Source organism: Ptychodera flava, chromosome 22, assembly GCF_041260155.1.
Source record: "Ptychodera flava strain L36383 chromosome 22, AS_Pfla_20210202, whole genome shotgun sequence".
Taxonomy (NCBI): Eukaryota; Metazoa; Hemichordata; class Enteropneusta; family Ptychoderidae; genus Ptychodera; species Ptychodera flava.
In genome coordinates, this window is record NC_091949.1 from 27,200,581 (window position 1) to 27,219,559 (window position 18,979).

General features: G+C 39.5%; 1 protein-coding gene across 2 annotated transcripts; it reads left to right on the top strand.

Moving 5' to 3' along the window:
* Nucleotides 1-1,773: 1,773 nt before the first annotated feature.
* Nucleotides 1,774-18,335, top strand: LOC139123093 (visual pigment-like receptor peropsin). 2 transcript variants are annotated; one of them, XM_070689083.1, is made up of 5 exons: nucleotides 1,774-2,470; nucleotides 9,476-9,586; nucleotides 15,008-15,187; nucleotides 16,009-16,307; nucleotides 16,797-18,335. In XM_070689083.1, exons 1-5 carry the CDS (start codon nucleotides 2,374-2,376, stop codon nucleotides 17,019-17,021), a joined length of 912 nt encoding a protein of 303 aa, XP_070545184.1. In that variant the 5' UTR covers nucleotides 1,774-2,373; the 3' UTR covers nucleotides 17,022-18,335. The 2 variants fall into 2 exon arrangements, with proteins under 2 accessions (XP_070545184.1, XP_070545185.1); XM_070689084.1 differs by lacking the exon at nucleotides 9,476-9,586 and having other exon boundaries at nucleotides 2,186-2,470.
* Nucleotides 18,336-18,979: the final 644 nt, after the last annotated feature.

Below are 18,979 nucleotides of genomic sequence, written 5' to 3' on the forward strand. Positions count from 1 at the left end.
CTACTGTGAGTAAAATACCCCGAGGAAAATACCAGGTCAATGTGAACCTCGTTTACATGTAGAATGAATATTAACGAGCTCAATCTATTCCACAGTGTAAAAATATTTCCAATCGACAGCAACACATCTGATCGCAGGCAGAAGTGACTTTATTCCTTTTTCGATAAGGTGCCCTCTGAGAGAGAGAGGGGGAGGGAGACAACGCAAGTCTGATAGGTATTGTCTCACAGTTACGAGTGTAGTGATACATAGCGGCCGCCGCGTAGTATGCATACAATAATAGCAGCTGTAGAACGAAAGTGGACCGTTCAAGTCAAAAGCACGGGTTCACGTCTGAAATCGCACCCAAAAACGGACAGAAGGTCGTTTTTGACGCAAAGAGGCGGGTAGGTATGAATTCTAAGATGTATTGGAGGCCATCGATGCTGGTTTGGTGAATAATTGAGGCTTATTGTGAGGGAAATCGGCCTCCGAACTCTGCGATGGGTGCGTATAACGGCCATTTCGCTGCCAAACTTCCTATTATTCTATGCATACTACGCGGCGGCCGCTATGTATCACTACACTCTTAAAAGGGAAATGAATTGTGACCTGATTAGTCGAATCCGAAATGTGTGCTTAATCGTCTTAAATTAATGCATCGAAATTGCTCTGGATGATAGTTTCGAGCAGATTTTTAATAATCTGTGACAATCTTTTGTCTATTTCATCCGTAGGTCAGTAATGACTCGATATCTCCAAAAAGCTTCTGAGAGGGAACAGCTCAATACCTTTTGTTCAATTCTCAGTGGAAAATAAAATAGAAATACAGCCGGGGAAGGGAGTACTTTGAAGTGATCATCTATTGAAAGAGAAGAGAAAATTAATACACTCGCATGTGCACCTCATAAGCTCGTGCATATATACATATATATATATATATATATATATATATATATATATATATATATATATATATATATATATATATATATATATATATACCCTATTACCAAACCACACTACGAACAACACCGGGAGCTATCTGTACATCGCGTTTACATATATATATATATATATATATATATATATATATATATATATATATATATATATATATATATATATATATATATATATATAATTTTATATATATGTGTGTGTGTGTGTGTCTGTGTGTGTGTGTGTTTATGTATATATATATATATATATAATTTTATATATATGTGTGTGTGTGTCTGTGTGTGTGTGTTTTATGTATATATATATATATATATATATATATATATATAATTTTATATATATGTGTGTGTGTGTGTGTGTGTGTGTGTGTGTGTGTGTGTGTGTGTGTGTGTTTATGTATGTATGTATGTATAACATATCAAGGAGAGTTCAACTCCTACTCACATGATCTTCGGATGGCTATAAATATTTTCCATTTCAACATATGTTAGACTGGTTTTCCCTTGTGCGTTACCTGATGGTGTTCCTCACATTTTAACTTAGGCCTACAATTGTCGACATTCAGATCGACTGATACAGGACTTTCGGGGGTTATCGTTTTGTGATGTCGGGGAGTGTGCTTACAAATAAAGGCAAACAGATCGTGACACATTCCGGGCATACAATGTACATTGCAAGCCAACAGCCTTCTCAAACTCATCGTCCACTCGCCACATCCTGCTGCCCGGGCGGAAAATATGAAATAGAAGGAAATATGCCTCAAACTGGATGACCTGGCTTGTTTTAATGGAGCGATATATTACAACGAATCATGGACAGAATATAGGGGTGAGTCGACTCCCAGATCGGGATGGCGAAACTCGCGCGGCGACGAAATTCCAGTATTATTTAGAAATGGCAAACCAAGTGTGCGGTTTTCAAAGCTTTTCGTTACTAGACTGCATTTTAGATCACTACCTTCAACAAATTGTACATCCCAATGCACCCAAAGTGCTGAAAACATGCCCCCCCCCCCGGGCCAAAAGACCGCGGACACAGAGCAGCTGTTACTTTTTTTGATATACGCTCGAGCTCCTGGTGCAAGATCGCTTTCCATCGTGATAGGCTGAACATACCTGTGACTAGAATGGTTTGTCTTCTTGAATTACACAGATGCTCCCTGATTACATTGTCATTGCACTGCGGTATATCTATCAGCATTGAGCGAAAGTATCGGGCCTTCTGCAAAGTCGTTTATGCATCTGCGCTCATATCGCGCTGAGCTCTGAGCACCCTTTGCCATCCTTGTTTTCTTTGTATATTCGTCGAGGGTTACCCGCCGTGTGTTCACTAACAGCTGTAGCGACCGACTTATCACATACCAATAGTACAAAAGAAACGCTCAAGAATTGAGAGAGTGACCAGTGCACCGTGGTCAGTGTTCTCTGTCCAATGATGGCTACGGCCGCAGCTGACGAGATGCCGGTGTCCCCTGGTGTACTGACCGCCCAGCAACATTACGCACTTTCGGTGACGTTGTTCGCTTTAGGTAAGCAACTTCAACAGTAATGATTCACAGCTATATAAAGAAGCTTACAGACTTCGGCTTGCACCTTTGCATCTGAATGCGCACAAACACGACTCGCACATGTCATACCAGCTGGGTATTTGCACCACGTATAAAAATTCCCCGGAAAACATCTCTGTCTTTCTTCTGTCCTATCCTCGTAAGAAACATCCAGCATTCTGGAAGAAGACTGAAAATGGCTACCTGACAGAGATCATTATTTCACGTTTTCACCAACTGATGTTGTGTCCTTTTTTAGCTCCATATTGTAAGGTTTACATCATGGCGCTTACCTCCATGCTTACAGGAACATTCTACAAAGCACACAAAGCGTTTTCGTATATAAAGGAGCCATGAATGACCTGGGCAGAAGGTCAGCATTTGAGGACGCATATATACGTTGTTGTTTTGTTTTGTTTGTCGGTGTAAATAAGCATTGTAATGCACGAACGTTGCGAAAGAGTGATACATGTAAATACTGCCGTCTTTATTTGCAGGTTTTGTTGTAAAGGAATAGATAGGGCCTCTCTCCGATGTAGGCGCTTATGATAGTCTGCTCGAACAATAGATCCGCATATCATGTGCCATAGACCCCCGAGCGTCTATGCGTGTACTCGGTGCTATGGAGTTAGAGAGCAGAGCGCCGAGTACGAGATGGATCGATCGGTCAGACTTCCCGGCCCATAAGGGCCTTACGTTCAATCCTTACGCAGGAATATACAGAGTGACTTACATAAGACCCAGCGTGTTTGCTTCGACAAATTGACTGCACTGATCATATGGTATGGTCGTCAATTCAATTGCAATTCACCGAACGGTCATTCACCTATTCATATGCACGCTGGGCACAGTTGACTCGGTAACCAGGGCAACTCCATGGTTCAGCTTTATCGTCAATTAAACGGCTTTTTTGTCGCTCTCGAAAGTGACAGTAACAGAATTTAGGAAATAAAACCAGGCGGGGCCTTGTTTGAACGTGTAAAACACTTAAATGCATATGCACAGAGCAGTGAAAAGTAGAAGGTCGTAAGTTGACAATGCATCCTTACAATCGACTCTATCTGTTTCCGACGCATCTACGTCACGTCGGAACGTATACAGCATACATTTGGCTAGTAAAAGGCAATTACGATTTTGCTTGTTTCGTTAATTCAGTCACCCGGAGACCGACGTTCAGAAATTGTAAATATGATTTGAATTATTAGTGCACTGAAGATAAGATTATTTTTCAATGTGGAATATTCATCTGCCCCGATTGTGCATTATATAGATTTGAATGTTTTAATCACCATCCATCGTAATCTGGAAAAATCTCGTTCAAATGCGTCTTTTCACCATTTGTTCGCCAACAATTAGCCGAAAATGGAGCTTATCGATCCTCCTCCAAGGCACTCTGTACATCTATCCATCCATCCAATCGTTTATCCACACACATGATACACACATTCACGCGGGCGCAAGCACGCACGTACGGATTTTCTGATGTGAACGTTTGCAAAACGTATCCATAATGTTGGAGCATACTCGGATTAATTTCATTAATTTCAGGTTTATGTCCGGGTACATCGAATCGCATGCATGCAAACCGAACCAAGCCGTGAGGACCGGACGATGCCTCTCTTCGTTTATGGCAGAGTCTAATTTACAAATAAAGCTGGATTGTTTCAAAATAACAAATCAACCACTGTGAAATCAAGGACTGTTGATTTGTATGGAAAAGAGCTCAAACATGCCGTGACGAAACATGAACACACGTTCCAAGAAAATTGAAAACCCAAGGAATCGTTATTGCCTGCAAATCTTCGCGCAAATTTAGCCATTCAGTCAAAATCCTTTAGGATTGACCATCAGATCTTTGGAGGGATAGTGAGAATAACGATGCGAGTACAGTTTTCAGGGCTTTCCAAAGTTTGTATTAACATGCTTAGCGAAGCATTCAATACACACTGTTTCTCAGAGTACCATTCTGACACTGTCCCTATAGTTTCCTAACGTGATTCTTTTTGCAAACGTAACAAGGCTGTAAATCTCTTTAAAACATTTTTGTTCAACTTGGTTTGCCATTTTACCTTCACTCGAAGACGTAACTGTCTATCCCTTTTAGTCAAAGAGATTACATCTAGACTCGGCCAGAGATATTAACTTGTGCAATCGGATTTGTACCAGATGAGTACAAATACCCTATTTTATGTAACTATATCAAATGTCGCCTAAAATAAAGGGATCGACAAAAATCTTTATATGGTACCAGTCCAAGTAGACCGAACGATGGAGTTTGGAGAGTAGCCTAATGGAGGAATCATTCAGTCAGCAGTCAGAGCAGCATTACTTCAAAGTCGTTCGCGGCCAAATCCCGCCCTAACCAGACTCTTCATTGATGTTTAGTGTAGGATGTAAAATCTGTCCCCAGGCACTTATGTCTCTTTTGCATTAAATTTCGCTGACCTAGAGCCGAAATGTTGGAGAGAGAGAGAGAGAGAGAGAGAGAGAGAGAGAGAGAGAGAGAGAGAGAGAGAGAGAGAGAGAGAGAACGAACCAAGGCCCAGCTCTCGGCTATGGAGAAATTTATCTGTCGCGCCGATAGCGCTCGCCTCATACAGTAACTGATCTCCCTGTTTTTACTAAGCGCCAGATGGTGATATTACCGTAGGCAATGATGCTAGTCTCTGTAGTCTTGAGGTTCTGTAAGCCGAGGAATTGTGTATACGTAGTCTGGAACTTTCAATACTCATCTACTTCCAGACTTCACTGAACCATAAAGTGTATTGATACTGCAGACCAAGGATATCAGAAATACAGAAAGGGAAGCAGCTTCAATCGGATAAATGAATTGTTAGTTGATTAAAGGTATACAGTCACCTGTAATCGAAATGTGCCCATATATGGTCAAAGGGGCGTTCCTTTGTATTCAAAATGCCCATATGAGGGCGCTGTTTTTTAAACAGCGGCCACCGCTTAAAATCCGTGATTGGTTAGATTTTCTCTTTCCATGGTAACTGTAGGAAAATTGGAAGAGGTGACAGTATACCTTAAATGTCCTTGATGATTTTCATGACAGACAGCTCTGAAAATTCTAAATTATGTATGACGTTATTTTTTGTCCTGTAACTGTAAAATAATACAAACAGAACTCTTCCATTTTCAAGCAATTGCATGTATCTATGTTTGAGTAGACATGGCTTTCACCACGGGAATTTCCTTTTGTGTTTCATTCGATCCGTAAGACTTGTGCACGTCCAGGAGCTCGCTAAATGTAACCCCCACTTGCCTATGAGTATGGGCGTAAAGCCCTGAAATGCAATTAACTGAACTTGCAAGTTGAACTTAAACTTCGTAACCGATGTGCACTTTTGAATATGATCTTTGTATCATTGATATATTTTGCACTGTTTGCCCAATGAAGAGTTCGAATCTCTGTTGTTCATATCATCCACATATAAACATCTGTTAAAAGTAGTGGATCGTCCCGTCTGCGGCTGTGCAAATGGCTAGTATGGGACCCAGATAAGGTGTCTGTTGCCATGCACAACATGTTCTCAATATCACTTGTGCATATTCAATTTTAAAATGGCGGTTGTGCCGAAATTGGTGGCCGAAGCAGCTCCATATACACGAAGGGACGCAATAAAGTTTATTTATCAAAATGTGTTACAGGCCGAGTTACACGAGGCAACTCGCCGAGCAACACGACGAGCAACACGGTAGGCAACGCATCAAGCGACGCGACTGGAACAGTTACACGAGGCAACTCGTTAGGCAATTTGTCGCTGGTTTCCTTACAAAAGATTACGGAGCGCATGCTTGAAGAGCGGACTATGTTTCGTGGCGGCCCATTATCAAAACGGTTCTCTAGATCGTGGCAAACCGCAAATGACTCGACCAAAAAATAGTAATATTTCAAATCGTCGAATTAAAGGAAACTCCTACTAAATAATCTACAGATCGGATTAATGAAGGATATTTTCGAAAAATCTTACTAGATGTGTCGTGATAATCAAAATATAAAAACTCCAACTAAATAATTGTTCAGCTAGAATTATTTCGAATATTCTTATAGCTAGAGACATGTTTGTCATGTCGAGATGGCTTCACGGGTATGCTTGATGTAACATAGGGTAAGGACAGAATTAACAGAAGCAGGGTAGTGCGATTAAAATATAACTGGTTGCCTTGAAAATGGTGACTCTCCTCCAAACTGGCATACGAAATTGTGGCTTTCCACTAAATTAATGAACTCCCGTCTTGATTTTAATGCCAGAACATATATAAAAGTGATAATTATTATTTTCTAAGAATTATTAATAATTCAATATTAACGGGAAAATGGTATTCCCACTCCCGGGCCATAATGGACGAAAGAAAACTTTGTACAAAATAATGTACGATACGAAGCCGAGTACACTATGGAGTGAAAAGTTTACTTGAGTCCATAATGGTCCTGGAGGGGTACACTATTTTTGATTAATAGTTCTGGCATTACCAGGGAATTTATAAAACATCTGAGGCCACAATACGAGACATTTGGATATTTTATCAGTTATTATCTGGAAAATAACGTCACAAATTCTCTGTATTGACAATGATGTGATTTAATTTTATCTAAAGATTAAAATTTTACGGCACAGTGAAACAGCAATAAGCTCAAACCAGAATAAGAAATTTCAAAATCAACTTTTCCGCGACACTGAAAAAAGGCTAGCTTGTGGTCATGAGGAGGGTGGTCACGCCGGCCGCGTCCTCCCGTTGTAGAATTGAAAATTTGGCTATCGGTGCATTTCAGACATGTAAAAGCCATGAGTATTAGCTGTTCTGCAACACAAAAAGGATGAATACTTTGTGACAGATCATGGTGCGATGCAACGGTGCAGTGTTTAGGGACGGGTGTCGTCAAATGCGTTCAATGACAGAAATATCGGTCACGTATCGATTAAAGCCCGTCCTGGAATATGCGTATCAGTCATCATTAATGCACCAAATAAGGACATAGTTTTTAAATAAATAAAAAATAACTTAGATATTTTTAGGTTTGCCAAAAGTTCTTATAACACGTAACCCGAAGTGACAATCGTGTGAATGATGGCATATTTTATTCTGGGGAACTTTGAAATACGCTCCGAATAAAATTTGAATTAATAAAAATATATTAAGTTATTAAAATGCAAATTATCAGCTCATGGTTAAGGTTAACGGGTACAAAATATTGTCGTACAATAGGTCATATGTTCATTATTCTAGCAATTTCAGCTTACCAGCGAGCGATCGTTGAATCGCACAGTCTACGAATCCATGAAGCATAGAATGCATCATGGAGGGCAAAGATGTCGGGCATCTTGAGCCTTCCACGTTCGTAAGTTCCAAGCAATGTGAGTCTTTTTATTCTGTCAGGCCATTATTCCATAAAAAAACTTGGAAATTGATTGATTGATCGGCTTCAAAAGTTCATCAAAAGCACCAAGAATTAACAATACGTAAAACAGTTTTAGAAGAGCTACTAATTGGATGATAGTGATTTTACCATACAGACTTAGCTTACGCTTTGACCAAAGTTTCAAAACGGTCTTAATCCTTTCGATTTTTTTTCTCCCAGTTAAGTAGAAGTAAATACCTAGAAGTAAATACCTAATAATTTTTTTGATGAAGATTCCAATTTCAAACCAGCCGAGGTGTCGCGTCTATTTTTCCACAAACTGAGCCACAGTGCTTCAGATTTACTAACATTTAGTTGAAGGACAGACACTTGTCCAAAAATCTGAACAGTGTGAAATTCTGTGAAATTGGGAAAACGTTTCGCAATTTTGTTATGGTTACCGCCATTGCTACCGCCTCCACTTATCTGCCTTAAAATAGGCAATTTTTGTTCTCTTTAGTAGTTATCCCTCCTCATGGTGAGAATGACCTGGCGTAGGCGCAAGCAAAATGACACTTGATACATTCGTCGTTTCGCAAAACATCTCGCAAAATGTCTTTTGGTGTACAATCTATTGGAGCCTGGCATGTCTATATGTGCTCGTCGGTAAATTAGGGATGAAATAATTCCGATTAATTGATTAATTCTTTGGTTTAAGAAAAAATATATATTGACATTTTTCTTTGATGTATAGGCCTAAGAGGAAAATACTTATATCACGATGACGTGGCGACGCTCGAGCATATTAGTCAGAAAGTTTTACTTCCACATTGTCTTTCGTCAGGCTGATTGTATTCTCTGTGTCGTCCCGACCTGATCGATGGCCTTCGATACGTGTAAATATCAGTCCATATATAAGGACAACGGAGAATATTGATGGCTCCTCAGGAGAAATTATCATTCAGCAGTTTATCTAATATTGAAGCGGCTATTCACCAGTTTACCGAAGATTGAAGTAGACTTGATAGAGAGGGTGGATATTTTTTGGATTTGTCTATAGATTTATTGATTTATCGACATATTGATTGGTTGATTTTTTAAAGTTTATGGTATATTTCCTGTTCGAGCTTTATAAATTTATATGTACTAACAAGTTACAATCGATGAGCGCAAACAGGATCACTGTTGTGCGCATGAGTATAGGTCAAAGGTTTCTTCAGGCGACGCGACGCAGTTTGTGGCAACTCGTCCAAGCGACGGGCGACGCGTCGCCTGAAAAACGACATGTCGGTTTTCCGGGCGACGTCGCCTGACCACCTCAGGCGACGCGACGATATCATACAAACGAAGCAACACGGCGGGCAACTCGCGTTGCCTGTCGTGTTGCTCGTCTTGTTGCTCAACGAGTTGCCTCGTGTAACTCGGCCTTTACAGTCATTGGAAATCTACAAGACAGGTGAATTATGAACATGTATCAAATACTGCATTTGTATCAATTTGCTCGCTCTTCATCGCCAACTTCCTGTACATGCGCGCAAGGTTTGAATGTCGTATTTTCTTTATTGCTGCATGTTGAAATGAAACTAATTAAATGATTGTACGTCTGTGTGTAACTTTGATCTATTCGTCTGTTTGCACAGCAACCATAGGAACTGTAATGGGTAGTATGAATATTCGGATGTTTCTGTCAAATCCTGAATTCATCGCAAGAGGTGGCCTATTCTACCTGAACATGGTGATCTCAGATATGTGTAAGTATACAGACAGACTTTTGAAACAAGTCTCTAAACGATCTCTATATGTCCAGCAAACTGTCCTCATTACGATATTTATTTTGAATTTGAGTTTGTCGAAATTTCAAGTTCGTTTGTCGAACGTTGCATCGCGATAGAATTCAAGTCCACAGCCTTATGTCTGTTGTCCACAAAGTGAGCATGCGCGTTGAGTGAAAGGAGACGAGATACGAACGTAAAGGTAATCTCGAAACAGAATGATTTAAACTTTTCTCGAAGTTTTTCTCAGGGAAACGTTGATCGCTCTCTTCCTCAATCAAGAATAAAGACCACGGGTCACCATTAGAATTAGAAGTTAAAGAAACAACTTGCTTAGTGATATATTTGATATAAAAAATTGAAACGATATAATAAATGAAAATGGCTCCCATGTACCCTCTTTTAATTCTTTCAGAAAAAATTAACTATCGATTTTCATTACAAATGAGATGGTGTGAAAACATTTTCTACAGTATCTGCAAATATCTGACTGTGATTCAATTAAGAGTAGTCTGAAAAGAAAACAGCAATAAAGAACAGGAGCTAATTATAGTTTATAGAGAAATGTAAAATGAAATTGTGCCGCTGCCTTGGCTAGTCCATTTAGATTGTAGGTAAGCAGTATTGATGAGCTTACGGCTGCCGATGCTGTACTCACCGTCCGTTCGAATCGCGCAAAAAGAACACTTGGATATTGCGAACTGCTATCACTAAATCCTTGCATAGAGGCAATGTCTAATTTCCGTACGTAGTGATAATACGCTAATGACGAAGAAAGGAATGCTGGTGTATTACGTTTCTAGAAGCCATTAGATATGCACGCATCTCTGTTTCTCGAGTTAACGCGAGTTCAAAGACCCCTGAACACTTGAAGGCTAAACCATGTAAAAAACCTCAGTCACGGACCGTGGCTCAGTACTGTGAGAGACAGATTGGAATCGTGAGATGCCTACTAGGGTAATGACCGAGGATCAGATAATGTTTATCCTGATGGGGGTGCAGTCTAGTCAAATCGAGGCATATTGGGATTCACAGAAAATCGGATCCATGATTTGAGTACATGTTCTAAACGAGAATGAAATGCACTCTACAGACTTCAACTTCAAGCCAAGCATATTTGCATACGGATATAACACAGCTATAATTGTGGACCACACCGTGAAGTTGCCTAAGCTGTTACTTCGATTTAAAACTTTTGATGTATTTCGGAGTTTTTGTCTTGTCGCGTAAATGCGGGTATTTGTTTTACTCCTGAAATCATGTGGGAATGCACAACCTTCAACTTGTCAGCACAGCCAGTGTGTGATCCCAAATGCCGCTGTTATTAAAAATCTGAATTGTAGTCCGGACTACAATTAATTTGTCAACAACAACAAAATTGTTAGTTGTACACAATAGGATGTGAGGATGATGATGTTGTAATCCATAAAATTGGCAGCAGCACAAGTGATGATGAACTTTTTTAACCTAATTCCTAAACACAGTATACAGTGTATACGAGATATTAAAAGAACAGCAAGAGCAAAAATCTCTTTTCCACTCTTCAAAAGCTAATGAAATTTATGTCCTCTTAAAAGAGGTTATCAATTTTAGGGGCAATGGTTGAGGGTTCACTTATTTTGACTGATGCTCAAGAAGAATTTGCCGGCCTACCCCCGTCCATAATAACTGAACGCTCCATAACGCTTTGTGCTTCAGTGTATGTTAGGGAGCAATAAGTGAACGTAGTCTGAAATGTCATCAAAAGTGAATCTATCGTCCTATTGCATAAACCGTGTCATGGAAATACAAAGCATCAGTAGTCCTGTCCACATACAGTTCGCTGTCTACCATTGGAGAGTAGCCAGTGAGAGGTCGCTTGGATACAAATACAGATTTCGCTCAAAGTCTTCAAAGATGAAATCCGCTGATTTCTTGTACATGGATGTTACATACTGCCAGGTGTTGTCCCTCCTTCGCTTGTATTTGTAAATACACGTTCTGCATATACAGCGGTTACTTGCAATTACAGCCAGTTAGAGTTTTTCTCCTTTTGTGTGTAGCAATACAAATAAAATGTAAACCCAAAACATCATCCAATGCACATGTGAACATCGCACGTATTCACACTCTCTCCCGTGCACTGCACTGCTACGTCAATGCCATTATCACTTCATGCTTTTTTTGTAAGTTCTTGACATATTGATTAAGCTTACTAGCAAGAAGTAACAAGTGTGGGCAAAAGTATATTACATGATAATATTAATTTTGACGTCCAAGTAATTGACCTCTGGGTATATTGTTACGTCATCAATATGTCTGAAACAGCAAAACGTCTATAGTGTGATCTACTGTCGCTTGTGGATAGGTACACGGCGAAGACCCCTTTAGCAGCACAGGAGGGGCATGCTGTTACAGGGCCTTCACCGCGTGTCCTATCCCAAGCGACTGTGGTCAGATCGTGGAAAAGAGAATGATATGATAATCGTTGACAGATTGGCGTTCTCGCTGATGGTTTACCATGGATAGGTAGACATCTGTTGAGCTGGGCATGAAGACAACCCCTACAGGGCACTTCAAATAGCAGGCTTGTATTTCTGCGAAGTGATTTTTGGAGAGGATATTACTGAGTATGTTACCTTGAGAGCTGAAGAAGCCGAGTGCGTAGTGTCAATGGCCTCGTAAGTTGCAAGACACGCACTCATCTCACGTACTCGATTCTGTGAAGCTCATGTTTTTAATGTCTACGAAGCCCACTCCAGCGAGTTTCTTCAACGTGCAGTGTCAGCACATGTCAACTTCTACCTCTTCCAGCGGATCATTCTTTCTCGTTTCAAACCATGAATTTGCTCACTCAACAGTTTTTGTCCTCTTCATATTTTGTTCAGTAGAATAAACTTCAGAGGGAAAGTGACAAGTTTTTGTAACTGCCCTCCAACTACAGTTTGCTACGTTTTCCTCTCTCGCAAATCTCTCTAAAGAAATTTACTGCATCAAAGTGTCCTCCCAGAGACTTTGTATCTCTCTGTACCATCCTTTATCAATCAGATAGTTTCACACGTATTATATTATGAACAACGTCTGACCTTGATAGCTTGTCCAATTATACTAGGAATACATTTTATTCGAATACGGAAAAAAAACCAAGTATTTCTAATCGAAGGCGTTTTCAAAAGTTGTCACAGACATCCTAATTAAACTTATGCAATGTACCACTCGCTTTGCCTTTTCCCAGTTGCTTGCTGAGCAAAAGGAGAATCTGTTACTAGCTCTGTGATAGTTGGTCACAGAGAAACCACTTGCGAACGCCTTTTCTGCGCGAACATCTTGTGGTAGTGCAGTTGAATGGTGTTTGTATATTCAAACTGTCCAAGCATATAATATACGAATGTACCAACATGCATAACTATGTAAATATAATGAAAACATGATACGATAATGGTATATCTACGAAGTTGTCGGATTAACCTTCAGGGTAAAAGAGAAAATCACGGGGAGGAGAGCATACAGAAGCATCCAGCGTATTTCTTTGTCTGAAATGATTATACACGTGACTACAGTACACGTGGTACATCGTAGTTATGCTGAAGACTGTCTCTTACAAAATGTAGATTATTGAAGACATGGGCACCGTAAGAGGTGTTGTGCCTGCAATAAGTAATATTCAGATGGACTATTGGTGAAATCCAGGGGCAGCGGTCAATTAAAGGGACAAAGTCGGCCATTTTTCATGCATTTTGTTTGATGCAAGATACTACTTATATTGTTTGACATGTTGAAAGATACCGAATGAATGGGTGACCATGCATATATTCGAACCCGGTTTTAGACAAATCAAATGACCATTAATTCATTTTCGCCATGGTTTAATTTAATTTGTTTAAAACTGGGTTCGAATATATGCATGGTCACCCATTCATTCAGTATCTTTCAACATGTCAAACAATATAAGTAGTATCTTGCATCAAACAAAATGCATGAAAAATGGCCGACTTTGTCCCTTTAAGTAATTTGTTGAGCCGTTTGTCACCGAGACTGAAAGGTCTGGCACGCCCTACGTGCCGGGGGGGACGCCCTCGAGCGACGGACCTTCCATTTGTCACCTTGACGAATGGGCATCGTCATTTCATAAATTTTAATGCCTTCACGTAACATTTGCATCATAAACCATACGTTTGTTTTTCTGTATTTATCAAGTCAATTTAGATAATTGCTATTCACTCTTATGTTCTACCTATTCTATCAACGGCCAGCTTATCCTTCAGTAGGTCTATTTAGAAAGCCCAATAAAAACAAATCGCAAACGCAGACTGTTGATAATGCAGGAATAAATTAAGATATCGCTTTACATCATCAAATTCTTACATTTTGAAGATGGTACTTATATTGCTTATCAATTATAATGTATTCAGTAAAATGTGGCCGAAATTTAGGTTGATTTGTCGTACTTTTAGCATTTCTTCAAAACTCCAAGTAGTCGTTTCCCTCCGTGACTACCGGCATATTGATAAACAGATGTCGACTTTAGAATGGAAAGGAAAATGTTTGAAGAAAAAATAGATGTTTGCGGGTCAAAGAGCAGATGTGTAACCACAGGCATGATGTAGACTGGGTAGTTTTAGTGTGGAGTCATGCTACGTTCCGAGGTTCTGATACGTATAGCTGTGGATTCTACACTAAGACTACCCAGTCCGCTTCACGTGTGTGTGTGTAACATGACCATTGACGACCATCGCTGCAGTTTGCATTAGTGACGTAAACGCAGCAATGTGCACAGGTCGATTAGGCATTATATTTGTGATGATTTTTCCTTTATTATCATAACAAATGATTATGAGTATTACTAAATTATTAATATGAATGTTACAGAATATTAAACTTTTTTACAAACAATGTCGTCTACTTTGTGTTAATGCCGTCTGGAAACTCCATAGTTGTGATAATTATGATTATTAATAAATTACGATTATGATGAATAAAGTTACTACACAGTGTATATAAAGAGCATAAACTCTCGCCGTGGATGGAACCTGGGCAATGGTGTCACTTGTATATTTTGGCATAGATTGTGAAACTATACAGGGGTCTCCAGAGGGTTGATCACATAAGCAGATTACAATGTGTAAAATATGATTTTATTCATCATAATCGTAATTTATTAATAATCATAATTATCACAACTATGGAGTTTCCAGACGGCATTTACACAAAGTAGACGACATTGTTTGTAAAAAAGTTTTAATATTCTGTAACATTCATATTAATAATTTATTAATAATCATAATCATTTATTATGATAATAAAAGGAAAAATCATCACAAATATAATGCCTAATCGACCTGTGCAATGTGCAACCGTGCGGTGGTGATCAAATTTTTGACCAACTATTTTGACCAACTATATTTTCGTATCTTTTCCAAGGTATGGCAATGCTTGAGTCTCCGTTCACCGCCATCTCTCACTTCCACGGCAAATGGATGTTTGGTGACGTAGCGTGTCGGCTGTACGGCTTCGCTGGCATGTTTTTCGGCATTTCCAATATCTTCATGCTAGCCTTCATCAGTTTGGATCGGTGCTGGACAACTTGTTCTCCGACTGAAGGTGAGCGGGGCTGATATAAAGAAAGTCGTAATTCGGGAAGCTTGGGCTTCCAGTCGAGGATAAAATGATGATGATGATGATGATGATGATGATGATGATGATGATGATGATGATGATGAGCGTGGTGGTGGTTGTATAGGCCTAATGCTGACGATTATTAATTTGGTTTTTGAATGTCAAAACGATACATAATTACCAGTTTTCAAAAAACCCTGTTATCACTTACAAAATTTACAAAAAAACGCCGTAAACGCACCTCTTTGAAACAAAAAGTATAAAGAAGGACAGCGAAGGACAGTATTGACACCTCTCATCATCCCATTCTGGAGAGATTACACTGCTCTGCTCTCCGTTCTCATCCTTTCTGTTGTCAGAGATACCGTCCATCACAGTCCTTCAATATACTTCATATTAGTCTGACTTAAATTGGACAGAATGCTATCGACGTCCCGTTTTTACAATTACCACATGCGGAAATAATTACATATGCTCTCAATCGCACCCGCATTGTTTGTTTCATTTCCTGTATCTTTTTATTCCCGAACCTTTAATGCATTTGTTGAAAAATAGCCTATGGCTTTATTAGATCTCTGGACGGATTGGTCACAGGATGGGGGATCTAAGATGGAAAAGCGTTTGTGGTTTAGCTGAACTCGATGGCTTTTGCAAAAGTTGGTCAGTGGGAACAGTGTGAAATTCACTGAAAGAGTGTACAAAGGCATTGCAGTTTATTTGACCGTGAAAAAATCCTTGTCAACCGCTTCCAAGAGCTCTGCATCGCTTACTCATGAATTCAATTTACACCTTTTCTTCCTGTGCAGTCGAGCAGAAGGCAAAATTTTATCCGTTAATGGTGGCGATTGGTTGGTTCGTTGGCCTGGTCTCGGCAGGGGCACCGTTGTTTGGCTGGTCAAGTTATGAATATGAACCATCAGGAACCAGTTGTGCCCTCGACTACATGAAGAACGACGCCACCTACATTCGATACATTATATGTGTGTTCGTGACATGTTTTGCAGTCCCTATTCTCATAATGGTTTACAGCTATGGCAAGGCGAGTCGCGTCGTCAAAGCCACTGGGAAGGTCACTGATTGGGCGAATGAATCTAATGTGACACTAGTAAGTAATGCCATGTCTGATGAAAGCATCTTTGGTGTTTTGTAGCGACAACCTACTGTACCAATATTTACATTTTTGTCCTGACGCTGGTAGGAGGCAATAGTAGGCAAGAAATTTGATGAGAACATTTAGAGTTCCCGACTATCTTCTCATGGTACATCAAATGGAAATGCATGCAATCCTTCGATTTTTGCAGCTTCTATATATATAAATACGAGAGATTTCAAATAATTAAGCAGGGATCTTCTTGATATAGAAGAATTTTCGTGTCAGCTTATCGTGTGTTTCGTGTCGAAAAATGAATTTGGCTACTACTTATTGGAAACTAAGAACTTGTGTTTTTTTATTCGCCGGTATTAGGTTTTCATTCTGCCAAATTCATAATCATCGCTTACGTCGTCGATATCCTGCCCATTTAGACTACGACTCTGTACAGAGACGATGGAACGAAAACTCTCCGACTCATTGTGTATCGTTTTTTCATTTCAGCAATCTGCGCTTTGCGTGATGCAGTTGGTGTTTTGCTGGGGTATGTATGGCGTGAATTGCTTGTGGACGGTCTTTGCGCCGTCGAGCACTCTGCCGCCGATGCTCACCGTGATCGCCCCGGTCTTGGCCAAGACATCTCCCATCATCAACTCCTGGCTGTATATTTACAGAGTCAAAAAATTCCGTGGCGCAGTCGGTGATATGTTCAAACCAAAGGAGGAGTGAAAGGAACTGAAAGCTCGGTCGCCTGTGGGCGCTACCTCAGTGCCCAATGATCCAATGGAGGTACATCTACCATGAATCTGTGAGGCGCCAATCAGTTTTTGCACTGCCTGCCTGACCCATATGGTTACATACCCTCACAAAATACCAATTAAATATTACCGCGGAATAGAATTATCATGTCATTCAATAAGTATGTTCAACTAGAATTATACAGTGACTTACATGGGCACAATACATCTGTTTATACACTTTTCATACGATTTGTCATAATTGTTATCTGTGTTTTAATATGTCATGAAAATGTTGTCTGTATCATGTTTTTGAGGAGTATCAATAGATATACGATCAGACGATCGCGTTACGAATTTCTGAGTTTTGTTTGTAAGGCTTAAATAAATGAAAAACAAGTGTTTCCTGTCACATGGCTCCGAAAGATGGCGTTTCAGCGGTCGGTGACAAACGATTTTGTTTGTGCTCGTATTGAACCACTTAAAGCAGAAGATTTAAATTCACGTTTTCTCATGTTCTCTTTGAAAGTGGAATGTTAGGTTATCAATGGGGTTGTCGGATCAATCCATGACATTATTCAACCCACCATTTTTTCACCCTGAAATCAAGAAATGGAAGTCGAAATATGGGCAAATTTCATTATTTCATCGGTTCACATGACCATTTACATTAAAATTGGACCAAATTTCGATCTTAGATGTGTTTTCTTAGCGGCGTATTTCTGAACTAAGAATAACAGGTTCAGTGCGGTATCTTTATCGGCCAACCTTATTTTTAATGAAGTAATGCAAAAAGAAATAACGAATTGGGTAAAATGCTAAATTGTAGTTGGTTTTCCCCGAGTACGAATGGCGACATGAACCTCTAGTTGCGCAATGTAGAAATTCCTATTTGCATTAATTAATTAAAATTAAGAATGGCCGATAAAGATACCTCGCTGAACGTGTTATTCTTAATTCTAAAACGCATCGCTAAGAAAACACATCTAATATTGAAATTTGGTCCAATTTTCATGGTCATGTGAACCGATGAAATAACGAAATTTGCCCATATCCATTTCGTGATCATTCAGGATGGAAAAATGGTTGACCGAATAATGTCACGGATCGGATCAATGGAAACAGACCAGTTTTTCTCTTGTCTTATTCTGATCATATGCTTTTACTTTTACATTCAATTTGTACTGAGTTCTTAATGTCCACCAGAATTCTTGGCGGTAAAAATTGGGTAGTACAGAGAACGATACATTGCACTTTGAAGCACCTATAAAATATATTTAATATAATAAACACGTTCACCACATAATTAATGTCCCGGTGTCGTTTATGTCTATTTGTATATTCGGGTGCTTGACATTTGGGAAAATCTTTGGGAATGCAGACGCACGCAGGCAGTGTGACCCATAGCGAGAGAAAGGTCTTTCCAAAAATGCGAGAAACTTACGTTACTTCCAGGTTTTCACGCTGGGCCCATTCGTTCAGTACAGGCTCTGCTATTGGTTAGATTTGAAATTCGCCTACGTGACTTAATGTAACGCGGGGTCTTTTAAATCTGGAATGTAAGAAACGACAAGATGCGATGAAAAACCTGCTGATTTGTCCACTTTTCATTTGTAAGAGGTAAAAAATGTTTGAGTATGATTGAATGTGCTCTGACCCTACGTAGAATTTTACCACTTCCGATGCTTGCTCGGTACATTTTTGGCGATGGAAAAAAGTGTGTGAAAATGAAGCGACACACCTTGTGTAAAGTTAGGCTGTATTGACTATTGCAGCGCATGTGTATAGTAAGGCTGTATTGATTTTTGCAGCGCATTCTTTGTTCTTTTCTGCAAATACTATCATCAACAACAACAACAACAACAACAACAACAACAATAATAATAGTTTTATTGATAATAATAATAACAGCAACAAATTGACTGAGTCCAAATATACTTTTATTTTTCT